At 40.2% G+C, this 13,272-nt stretch overlaps 1 protein-coding gene across 1 annotated transcript in view; it reads left to right on the plus strand.

The window, feature by feature from the left end:
• The window catches only part of C8G (complement C8 gamma chain), a 29,243-nt gene extending 18,797 nt beyond the window's left edge, over positions 1-10,446 (plus strand). Inside the window, exons 5-7 of the mRNA XM_073599968.1 lie at positions 3,922-4,023; positions 4,868-4,906; positions 8,387-10,446. Of these exons, the coding sequence (XP_073456069.1) occupies positions 3,922-4,023; positions 4,868-4,906; positions 8,387-8,400 (155 nt within the window). The 3' untranslated portion in view covers positions 8,401-10,446. The remainder of the gene's footprint in view (positions 1-3,921; positions 4,024-4,867; positions 4,907-8,386) is intronic.
• Positions 10,447-13,272: the final 2,826 nt, after the last annotated feature.

A 13,272-nucleotide genomic window follows, 5' to 3' on the forward strand; every position in this document is an offset into this window, starting at 1 on the left:
TGAGCACTACACAAAGTTTTTTTTTATCTAAATATAGTAGGGGAAGGCTAGAATCCTTGTTACGTTTTTATTGCTGTCTGAGTTTATACTGATGATTTTTCTTCACTTCCTATCTGGTGTAACTGTCTCCAGGACAGTAAATGAGGTAAATGAAATCTCTTTAAAGCTCTGAAGGTCTACAAGATAGCAGTGAAAAACAGCCAGGGTTTGTATTTCTGCCCCTCTTTGTTAATAAAATTGTTTTAGCATGACATACACTTCTTAAACTTACAATACAATTCTTAAACTCAACCACAAATTTAAACAGTTAAGAAAAAAAAATAAAAAATTCTCCTTCTTATCACTTCCCTGTTGTGTCTCTGGAACAGGAAACAAATCAAAATTAACAATATATAACATAATTGGGACTTTTTGTGGGGTACAAGAGATCAACCACAATACTTTGAAAAATATATTACGGTATTCTTAATTTGGTATGCCATTCAAAAAACTATATACATATAAAAAAGGTACATATATCATAGCACAACACATATTAGGAAACTACCAACCTTCCTTATCACCATGAATATCCAGTGTTATCCTCTATATTGTCCTAATTATAGTTTTATTTATCAGTATTAGGGATCACTGAAGCAGAGGGATATGTGTTGTTGAACACGTTTCTTAGACCAACAATCTACTTTTTCAGGAGGAACAAGGGAGCTCAATATACAGTATATGTTAACACAAATTATTATTATTATATAAAACAAACCGACCTATGTGTAATACATTTATTCCCTCGTGTGTACACATATGCTGATTGTTTTATATTTGTGCTAACATAGATATTGCGCTGCCTTGGTCCCCCTGAAGAAGTAGACTGTTGATTTAAGAAATGTGTTGAGGAATACATATCCCCCTGCTGCAGTGATCCCTAATACTGATATAAAACACATCATTAAACATATACACTATATTACCAAAAGTATTGGGACGCCTGCCTTTACACACACATGAACTTTAATGGCATCCCAGTCTTAGTCTGTAGGGTTCAATATTGTGTTGACCTTTGCAGCTATAACAGCTTCAACTATTCTGGGAAGGCTGTCCACAAGGTTTAGGAGTGTGTCTATGGGTATGTATGACCATTCTTCTAGGAGTGCATTTGTGAGGTCACCACTGATGTGGACAAGAAGGCCCGGCTCGCAGTCTGCGGTCTAATTCATCCCAAATGTGTTCTATTGGGTTGAGGTCAGGACTCTGTACAGGCCAGTCAAGTACCTCCACCCCAAACTCGCTCATCCATGTCCTTATAGACCTTGTTTGTGCACTGGTACGCAGTCATTTTGGAACAGGAAGGGACCATCCACAAACTGTTCCCACAAAGTTGGAGGCATGAAGTTGTCCAAAATGTCTTGTTATGCTTATGCCTTAAGAGTTCCCTTCACTGGAACTAAGGGGCCAAGCCCAACCCCTGAAAAACAACCCCACACCTTTATCCCCCTCCACCAAATGATTTGGACCAGTGTATAAAGCAAAGTCCATAAAGACATGGATGAGCGAGTTTGGGGTGGAGGAACTTGACTGGCCTGCACAGAGTCCTGACTTCAACCCAATAGAACACCTTTGGGATGATTTAGAGCGGAGACTGCGAGCCAGGCCTTATCGTCCACATCAGTGCCTGACCTCACAAATGTGCTTCTGGAAGAATGGTCAAACATTCCCATAGACACACTCCTAAACCTTGTGGACAGCCTTCCCAGAAGAGTTAAAACTGTTATAGCTGCAAAGGGTGGGCCAACTTAATATTGAACCCTATGGACTAAGACTGGGATTCCATTAGTTCATGTACGTGTAAAGGCAGGTGTCTCAATACTTTTGACAATATAGTGTATTATGTGTGTTAACATAGATATTGAGTCATTTAAGACATGAAAAAATCTAGCAGTTCACTATAAGTTATTATAGATCAGTGGTCTCCAAACTGTTGCCCAGGGGCAAAATGTAGCCCTTTGCTTGCTTTTATCCGGCCCTTGGGGCACTATTTCATCCATTGATACCAACAATGGGGCATCATTCACCCCACTGACATCAATGATGGGGCCCAATGACATCAATGATGGGGCACAATTCCTCTCACGGACACCAATGATGGGGAACAATTACTTCCACTGAAACAAACTATGGGGCATTATTTTTTTTTTTTTTTTTTTTTTTTTTTTAATTTTCCTTGTCAAAAGAAGTTTATTGAGTATACAATGTTATAAAGATACATAAAGATACATAAAGTAAGTTTACAAGGATCTATGAAGTAAGCTCATTGTTTTACAGTAGGGTTTATATAGATAAATATCATGAAATTTCAAATATTAAACATTGGGTTCACGTAAACCTAAATTAAACATATATATCATTTCCTTAGTTACTTTTGTAGGTATTTAAATGATTTATACCTACTATACATATTGTTTACAAGTAGAGTGTATATAGGTCAAATAAATTCTGATAATGAGCTTTAATCGTAAGGTGGAGAAAAGGAAAGAGAAAGAAGAAAAAGGGTTGAAAGGTAGAGGTATGGTCCACAAGGTTGTCCCGCTCGTCAGTTTATTATTCTTTTTAGTTCTCTTTGAAGCCTTAGAATGGTTGTCTCTGTAAGTCATTTAATTTGTTACCATGGCAACAGGACAGAGTCATTGAAATTTGACAGGAACTGTTGTTTTATCCAAGGATGCCAAAGTTTTTCAAATTTTGGAATTTGATTTTGATCGATGGCTACCATCTTAGCATGGGACATTGTATTATTCATTCTGTGAATTGTTTCTGCTAGTACCAATGTAGGAGATTTCCATGCCTTGGCCACTGTTTGTTTTGCAGCCGTTATTAGTTGGATCATAAGTTTGAATTGAGAGAGTGTTAACCATTCCGGTTTTAGATTAAGTAAAGTTAAATATGGATCTGGTTGTATTATTTTTTTAAATATTTTAGATGCAATCACGAAGACTTCCTTCCAGAAGGTTTGGATTACTGGGCACGTCCACCATATGTGTAAATATGTGCCTATTTCTGGGCATCCTCGAAAACAAAGAGTTGAGGTATTAGGTGAATATTTTGCCACTCTAGCGGGTACAAGGTACCAGCGAGTTAGGACTTTATAATTTGTCTCCAGTGCTAAGATGTTGGGTGAAGATGACTTAGATGTGAGCCATATATTAGACCAGTCCGTGTCTTCTAAAGTTCGTCCCAGGTCCTCCTCCCACCTCTGAACGTAAGAGGGTCTATTAAGATTTGCTACTCCATATAATTGATTATAAAGTGATGAAATTGTACCTTTAGCAAATGGATCTTTTGTACAGATTGATTCAAAAATGGATAATTGGGATAATGGTGTATCCCCCTTTAGGAATGGTGTATAGAAATTTTTGATTTGGAGGTATCTAAATATCTCAGAGTTTGGTAGATCATATTTTTCTCTAAGCGATGGGAATGAAAGGAATGATTTAGATGCTATGAAGTCATTTAGTGTCTGAATGCCTGATGTTGTCCAAGCTTTAAAAGAATTTGGGTAGATCCATGCCGGATAAAAGGGGCATTATTTTTTTTTCCACTGATGTCGGGACATTTTCTACTCCCAGTGGCCACCATCTGGCCCCCCTAAAGCCCTCAGGACAGTAAACTGGCCTTTGTTTAGAAAGTTTGGAGACCCTTGTTTTAGATGGTGAGAGACTGCAGCAGTGTAATGAGAGGAGCAGCGTGATGTAAAAAACATAGCACTGTCACGGGTTGTCATGTTGTACACCCATTATAAAAGGAAACATAGGGGTTGTTGTATAATTAAGCATTGGTATTAGGACTGCTAAAGGTTTAATGAAAACAATTTTTTGCAGTTCTAACTTAAAACTTTTTTTCAAAAAAATTAAAAAAAAATTCTGCTTTCAGCACGGAAACCAAAAGTAACAGATGATGTCTACAGGAAGTTTGATGACCACGTCAAGAAGCAGGGTATAGATCTAGAATACATCTATCCATTCCCAGCATACGGTAAGTGACCTAATCACGTTTATTACTGACATTTTGTTTCTTACTGTATATCTGGGGGAAATGGGCTACGTTAGATAGTTTGAAGCTTATACTGTACATAGTCAGACCTCACAAAATTGGCAGTGCCACGTGAAATCACCTGAAAAATTCTGAACATGCCCGAAATATTCATAAACAACCATACACCATAGGAACAAAATGTATATGGGAATTTCAGAGATGAAACAATCATTTTATTAGTCTTAACAAAAACTCCCACCAGCTTTTTGAAAATGAACAACATACCCAACCACAACCAAACTAAAGTTGACTATACAAGGCAAAACGAAAAAAACAAAAACAAATGGATTTCTCCATCCATGCAAACAAGGTGGATGGAGGAATCCCCACCATGGGGACATTGTATTCTGACAGTGGCAATCGACTTCTGCCCCACACGAGGATTGAAATTTGGTCAATCCCTGTTACAATAATAGACATAACATGGCCAATCAGCCTGTACTCAAAGCTTTATACTACTTTATAAACACTATAGGACAATAAATTGTACCTAAACCCAAGAACAGCTGAGCTCACTTTGACTTTAATTGCTGCATGCTTGCTCCAGGTGTGATTCATAAAGCAAAGAGGATCTGCATGACAGCCAAGCACCTGGCATTGTCAGGGGGAGTTCTGCAAGCAGTGGTTGTATTCCTCTTAGCACAGGTTTCCTTTAATGTGCTTTGGCATGCATGGGACATTCGCTCTTTACATTGTATATAAAATACATTTTTATTATTATTTACAGGTTTCTGTGAGCAGGCTACATTGTATATAAAACAAATTTTTTTTTAATTATTTACAGGTTTCTGTGAGCAGGCCGATCAGTTCCACATTCTTAACGGTAACGTTTTGTGATTTCTATATGTACTGTAAGGTGTAAAAAAAGAACATTGTTTTTATGAGATAATTCCTTCCTTTGTAAGTCCTGCTTTGAGTGTTGGTATATGGTAACTAGATAGGGCTCCAGCAGGGTCTGCTTTGGTGTCTCTCTCTTACCTCCCAACATTTTGAGATGGGAATGAGGGACACCTTCTAACAAATGTATGTAGGCATAGGGCACGCCCCCCTGCCACAATCCCTTAAAGGAGAATTAACCAAAAAAAAGTTAATCAAATCCACAGGGACTTTTTTTTTACCACTACTATTCCTTTATTTTGGCTTTTAAAATGTACAAATGCAGCAATTTCGAAATTGGATGAAAGGTTTAGCGCTGGGAAACACTTTTTGAAAGATAAAAAGTGCATTTTATATACAACTATATAGATCAGACCAAAATGAGGGACAAATGAGGGGGACAGAGGGACATTGCTCCAAATCAGGGACAGTCCCTCGAAATCAGGGACAGTTGGGAGCTATGGTCTATCTGGCAGGGGTCCCTCCAACAAGGCTGTGACAGCCTGAGCTCACATTTTTAGCCGAGCTATTTATGTCACTAACCTAAGTGAGGTCACCTTACTTTCCTGTAGAGGGTCCTGTAGACTAGAGGGTAAGTAATATAGCATTTCTGTGCCATACACCCTCTATGACTCTAAGTACGCAGAAAGGTTTAACTCTGGTCATGAATATTCCCCAGAATGCAGAAATATATCATTTTTGGCTGGTAAAAAGATTTTAAAAAGTAGAGAAAGGACTAACTGAAAGATCCTTTACAGTGAACATAAGGACCCTCATAATTTATGGAACAATCCTGTCACCATATCTAGAATGACCACTCCATACTGTGTAACTGCCTCTCACTATATTTCATGTCTTCTAGAGATCTCTGGTAGATTTAGTAGGGAGAGCCGTCATACGTGCAAGTGGTGTACCTAGCACATCTGGCAATTGGGGCGGATCCTTTATTTAACACCTCCCCACCCTATACATCAAAATGCTTTTCATTAGAGATGAAGTAGGGCCAAAGCTCTTTTGGTCCTATGTCTCTTATGGATCACAGGAGTACACTTAGTTGTGTACTCCCGTAAACCTGTTTTCAGCCAACAGCGGGCTAAAGCTGTTGGTTAATGTCACACAGCCGATCCAGGCTCCGCAGGGATCGCGACTATATTGCTGGGATCCATCCAGAAGCCTAACTGGCAGCTTGCTCAGCCTCACAGCAAGCTGCTGAGAGCCTGAGCCAGCCACTCCAGCGCCTGGTGCTCTATTGAGCGGTGGAGTGGCAGAGCAGAGAGCCGGTGACTAACAGTCACCAGCTCTCTGCAGTCTGAGGACCAAAAACTGAGTGATCAGCTGTCTGATTGCTCAGTTCCCAGTCTTAGAGGAGGCGGGGACAGATGGACTGATGCTGCATCCACCTAGGTGAGTATGAATGTTTGTTTTTTTTTTTAATCCCACATTTTCTTTTAAGGCCTCATTCACACGAGGCGGACTCCACTTCCACGGAGCCCGCCTCGGTCCGCCGGTTCAGCGGGAGATCTCTCCATTGATCTCCGCTGAGCCGGCGGATGACAGGTCCCTCTCTGCTCACTGAGCGGGGAGGGGCTTGTCAGGCGCCGCTGCTGCCTATGGAGGGATCAGATGAAAATGGACAGCATATCCGTTTTCATCAGATCTCACACGATCCGATCCGCAAACGACAGATCCGGACGTAGGGCCATCCGTCTGCTTTTAGTGGATCAGACGGGGTCGGATGTCAGCAGACATGTCTCCGCTGACATCCGTCGCTCCATAGGCTAACATGGAGCACCCGTTTAGGTCCACCATCAAAACTGACAGGCGGACCTGAACGGTCTGAACGTGTGAAAGGGGCCTAATACTCAAGAAGATAACAACCCCCAGCACTGGTGTAAGCGGATGCAAAATCTCCTTTCATTAGTGGTTAGTGGTAGGATCATTAACACCCAGCATTGGTGGTCATTGACAGGCTGTAACCTCCTTCCACCCCACCATCTTTGGTGGTCAGTGGCTGACTGTAAAAATCACCAGCATTAGTGGTCAGTGGTCGGCTGTAAAAAATACTGCCCCTCAGCACTGGTGGTCAGAGAGTCAGTGGCTAGCTGTAAGAATACTAATCAATCTCCAGCATTGCTGATCAGTGAGAGCAATCACACTACTCCAGCTCGGTCTCCTATTGGACCTCCACTACCACACTAATGGGTGCAGGACCTGTCCGCTGCAGTCTTCATGTAAAAGAAAAATTCTGGTTGGCTGCACATCCAAAGAAATCACCTTTATTAGAAAGCTTTATTAAAAAACATCTTCACAAGGAGGGGATACAGCATATACAGCTAATGTGGTTCACCCTAATTCAGAACTTAATCATAGCTTACTAAATATAAGACATTTGTCCCTAAAGAAAAGAGATTGTGAGCTCCAAAATTCTTCCCCCACGCCCAGAAATAACCCCGAAAAAGGAATAATGATTTAAAATCTTTGAAAGGAAAAAAGTGGAAAGTTCCCCACGGTGCTTTTTAGCAGCAAATAGGAGTAAAATATTTTGTAAAAAAAAATCACAGATTTTTTATTATTATTTCAAAGGGTGGTTAGACACAAAACATATATAAAAAATTAAAATATGAGCTCTGGTATATACAAGGCGAGACAAATTAGGCTAGGAAAGGTTATACATCAAGGGTGATACATTGTTACACTTGAAATTGTACTATCCGATGTATGGAAATGCCTTTACATTTCTTTAAATACATCAAGAGGACAGATTTCAATATTCTAATTATCATGTAATTTATAATCCAATACAGTATAATTTATTACGTCTACATTGTTTTGTGTTTGATTTATGTAATCACAGTGTATTTACCCTTTCCGCCAGGAAGGCTTGCTTAACCAGAAACTTCTTTAAAAACCAGATATTCCTCTCAAGTGCGATCCCGGACCCACTGAGAGCCTGTCCATGCCCTCAACCCAAGGGGGCGACCCCAATCTGTGAGGCTTACAAGTGGTCACATGTTTAATGGTCCCCAACGGGGAATCAAATGGGCAGGAGCACCTGAAAATTGTAATTATTCATAATTAGCATACCGAAAAGGTAAGAGTAGTTTTTTAGGACATTGTGAGAGGGGGAGAATCTTAATGAAAGGAGTCCCCCTCCATGTGCTGTCGGGGTTGTTTCAATGTTAACTGAAGAAGACCATAACCTTTGAGGTCGAAATGCATTGGGGCATTTCCATACATCGGATAGTGCAATTTCAAGTGTAACAATGTATCACCCTTGATCTATAACCTTTCCTAGCCTAATTTTGTCTCGCCTTGTATATACCAGAGCTCATATTTTAATTAATTTTTTATATATGTTTTGTGTCTAACCATCCTTTGAAATGTGTCGCTCTATGATATAATGATTTAAAATAATCTTTTTTTTCAGAGGTCCCAAGATGACATTCCTTGGAAGGTGTCTTGGATAGAGTCCCCCAGACTGGACAAGCCACACACCTCAATACAAGCACAAATATATTATTACCATTCATAATTTTTCCTTGCGGCATGAAAAACTATTTAAAGTGGAACCCTAACTATTTTTTCCTAGTTTTGGATAAATTGGGAAAGGGTTAGAACCCTGTCAACTTTTTTTTTTTTTTTAATCAAAAGGTTTTTATTGCTCAAGAAACAAAAACATTATAACCATACACGAATCGCAGTATACTTTGTTTTGTCACTGAATTGTCCATCATACAATCATTGTTTACATCATACAGTTTATATATACCTGCTAATCAGCATTGCATCATGCACACCCTGTTGGATTCTTCATCTAGTAGTACATTTCAAACCCCTGCCAGTAAGTCAACATCTCCTGCATTTATTATCCCCGTCAGCTTTTTAATTGCCATTTTTGCTTCCATTAAGGAGATTCACCCTCTCATTCTGTCCTGGTAATCATAAACACAAACAGAAAGTGATGGAAATTCTAAAATTTTACAGCTGTCACTAGGACAGGATGTCTTTCAATGGGGGCACTGGTTCCAGTGACAGCTGTCAGTAGGTGAAGTCTCCGCTCACATCTGGAGAGTTATACTGACTCCCTATCATGTTGGGTGAGCAGAAGCTAGTGGAATAATTGACAAGGAGGGGTGGGAGACTGAGTGGTTAGTAAGGTGAATGAGCCTGGCAGCAATATTAATGATGGACTGAAAGGGGGATAGTCTGTGTAGAAGTAGGCCAATAAGGAGGGAGCTGCAATAGTCAAGACGAAAGAAAACAAAGGAGTGAATTAGTAGCTTGGTCTTTGGTTGAGAAGGTGCAAATTTTGGAAATGTTATGGAGGTGAAGGTGGCAAGATTTGAACAGTGATTGGATGCAACCCTGAAAGGAGAGGTCAGAGTCCAGGATTACAAGGGGATGAGTCAGGGGAGTCGACATAGATGGGGGAAAGGGAGAACATTTTATGAACTCAATTTTGGAAAGACTGAGTTTGAGGAAGTGGTGTGACATCCAGACTGATATGTTAATAAATTAGTGACAGGCAAGGAGACTGACGGGTTGATCTGAGGAGTAGAGAGGGAGATGTGGATATCCTCCGCAGAGAGATGGTGTTGCAAGCCATTGGAGAATATCAACTAACCCAATGGGGGAGGTGTAGATAGGGAATCGTAGGAGTCTGAGAAGAGAGCTTTGGGGGACCCCAATGGGGAGGAGAGGAGTTGACTGAATTGTAGGGGACACTGAGGGAGCACTGAGACACATAGGAGGAGAATCAGGAAAGAGCAGAGTCTTGGAGGCCAAGGGAGTTGATGAAGAACGAGTGGTCAACTCTATCAAAGGCAGCAGAAAGGTCTAATAGTTGGTAATAAAAACCTGATGGTGATCCTAACTTTTCCCCATTCCATCTAAAATGAAAAAACAAGTTTCAGCTAGAGCTCTGCTTAAATAGGTGCAAAGAGCAAGTGCCTGAAACCCCACAACGAATCACAGATCTTTTTCCAGTCAAACCACATAAAACTAGTGAGAATGGTGTCGCTTTGGGTTATGTTGTTAAAGCTACCCCGTCTAAATAATATATGTAAGAGACACACTGTAAAACAACAAGTTTAAATGCTTAATGCTTTGTTTCATCACCTGCTATGTGTCTACCATATTCTGCACTGATTGCAGCTTATGGGAGGAACCACAGTGTTGGACCAGGTATCTGACATACCTGAGCATGTTGGATACCAGTAGTGCCTGTAGCCCTTTAGATTTTTACTCACTGCTCCCCGGAAAGAGAAGTATTAAACAGTATTTTACAGGGTCCTCCTAACATTTTTTTAAACAGTAGAAAGGGTCATTTTAAATTGTTCTTTTCAGCTGATTTGTTATTAAATTTACATTTTGTAGTTGTTTCACAGCAATATGCAGCTGTACAAAAGGTAACTTGCCAAATTATTGTGATAAATGTAATAAATCACCACTTTCAAGCATTAAACATAATTCAGAGTTCCCAATAAAGGCTGAAATGTTGCATTTTATTAAACAAAACCATTTTTATAACATGTTGCGTTGACAAGTGCACTACTCATAGCTAGGATTCATGGTGGAGTGATTACCTTAGATGACAGTGCATTTTGTTTATTGTACCTCCTGTGTACACACGAGTTCCAGAACTTTCCCCACCAAACCCCCACCCCCTCGGTTGAGCTCCATCCGAGCTGACCACAGCCAGAATAGCCGGCAGCAAACACCTGTAAAGCCCAGCCTGGATCCTTCCCTACTAAACAAAACAAGCTCGTTTTTCCCAAAGAGCTTCAGGTCAGCAAGTGGAGAGGCCCAGACCTTCATCCCGAAGTTTCCCTTTAAATTGTGCCTCTAAAGCCTCCCCCTGCCTCATTTCTCTGCAGGCACTGAGCTTTCATAATATGGGATGGAATTTTTTCAGCACATGCTGAGAGTCACAGCTTATGTAAAGCTGGATGTAAACAGCCAGCATAATTTTGTTGGAGTTCAGATGGAGGGCAGTATTATACAGGAGGCCCACCATTGTATCCAACAGCTGGTCTCATTTATCAAATCATAAGAACTGAGCATTACCCATAGCTAGCCATTTTGCCAGTGGGGTTAAGAAGCTATGCACAATATGAAAATTTTATGTAGACACTGACTGGAGGCAGATCACTTGTATTGACTCTGTGAGAACTTGCTACAAGATGTGCCAGAAAAAAAGTGACTACACTTGGGGTTACATAAATTACAGATTTAGGCTGAAAAGACACTCGTCCATTGAGTTCATCCCAAGGGTTACGTTACGGTTAGGATCAAGGTTTACTGAGTAAAAGCCTAACTCTATCCAAACTTTCTATTCAGTTTTAGATTAGAACTTTTGACAGATTTTGTTGTTCATTCCTTTTTGCATTTACAAGTTCTGATGAAAGTGGCCCCTCAGAACCCCGAAACGCACCGACTATTTATTCTACTTAATATAACAACAAATACAATTGTTCTGGACTAATACATCTTGACTGGCGCTCTCTGTCTTATTCTTCTACCATGTTACCCAACTGAGGCTCTTTTGAAATTATACAACAACCTTCCCAACCAGGACCCAATCAGTACTAAATGGTTCAAGGTTTCTCAACCCCGCCTTTCAATAAAAACCTGACAGGTTCTAACCCTCCCCCCACTCTATCCCAAAAAAAGGTTTTGAATGGAGGTGGACAACTGGCAACATATAAGGGAACCGGTCATAAGAAAATATGTAGGCTACTATAGCCAATCTCCTTTTCAATATTCTAGTTAACTGGCTATCTGAAATATTTTCACTGACCTGAAACAGCATGCTTACTTCTAGTTCAATGACTCCGAGTGTTAAACCAGAAGACTACTAGCATTTTGCAGAAGGAGAGGTCAGTAACGGTGGCTCCTATTTAATGATTATGCCAGGGTCCCTTTAAAAAGCAATCTCAGGTATCAAATTTTACAGCTAGTGGCTATTTCAGGAAACAGTGCTAAATTCCTAAAGCTCAATTCTGGACCTATCATCCTGACCCCAAATACAATTTTCAGAGGTCTTCAGTCTACATACATAATGTGTGGGGTCCTCTTCAAAAATACTCTTTTGGTGGGCAGTCCTTGAGGATACAGAAAGCAGGGTTGTTGTGATGACCTCAGTGCCACTCTGTGCCTCATTGTTTGTAAATGCAGGGTGCTATGGTGACACCCTTTCAGAGGGCAGGTCCATGGATCCCTGTACTCACAGGATGTTCTCAGTCTTCTGGATGGGATGCAGTGCTTGGGCTTCATTTAAGTCAAAAGACTGAGGTCATCTAGTGGTGGAAAGATTTAACTGTGGTGGACAACATCAGGTAGAAGAGAAGTATTTCTGCCAGATAGGAGTAAGATGTTTAAGACAATTTGCGGTACTTTTTTTTTTTAAACTTGGGTTATTATATGGAAGGCTTTACAAAGAGTTTCTGGATAGGAATACATAATCTAGATACATGATTTTGTGCTGTGCTGAGAATAATAGTGGAGGGCTTGAATCAAGTAATAAGCCTGCATTTTTCTAGGATCAGAATGTTCCTATTGGTAAATTGAAGCCTTTATTTGTTCTTCATTTATGCTGTTCCACTGTAAAATGCTAGGGGAAGAAGAATGGTCCTACATAGCCACTACACTTTTTAAAATCTTTTGCATGTGTGTGAATACAAAAGCCAAGGAACACTGAAAACCCCAAAAAACAGAGCTATCAATTTAGCTGCAAAGATTTGATTTTCTATTTTTATTATTCGATTTAGACACTGAAAAATGGGATAATTGTAAGTTTGAAGACTGTTTATTTGCACCAGTGCAAAAAATGTGATTTATGCAGCTGAGGCTTGACCCTCATGTATGAGATTTAGGTACCTCACGTTTCCCTGCATAATGGAATTAACTCCTGGAATGCACTGCAGTGGGGTGTCAAGGTGAAACATACCCATTGCTATGGCAACTGATACTGCAAAAAACCCAGCATGCTTGGCTCTGATTAAAATGGATTATTCCAATGTCGTGCTGAGCACCTGGCCTGACCCAGTAATAGGACTGGGGATAAGTCCCATGTTTTATAGGATGTGGAAAATTCTGGATAAAGCTGATTATTTTGCTTGTTTATGTGATGTAGGATAAGGTTCTCTTGTAACATGGTTGAAAGGAATGCATTTCTTTTACTATCGAGGTCACCCATGTTAAGACTGTATTTTGCCCTGCAAGCTAACGTGGAAGTACAATTAAAGCGCTTATCCATCAAAAGCATGTATTCTGGTTATTGCTAGATGCAGACTGACCGAGTTATCCACTGAC

This window comes from Aquarana catesbeiana, linkage group LG09 (genome assembly GCF_042186555.1).
Source record: "Aquarana catesbeiana isolate 2022-GZ linkage group LG09, ASM4218655v1, whole genome shotgun sequence".
Lineage (NCBI taxonomy): Eukaryota > Metazoa > Chordata > Amphibia > Anura > Ranidae > Aquarana > Aquarana catesbeiana.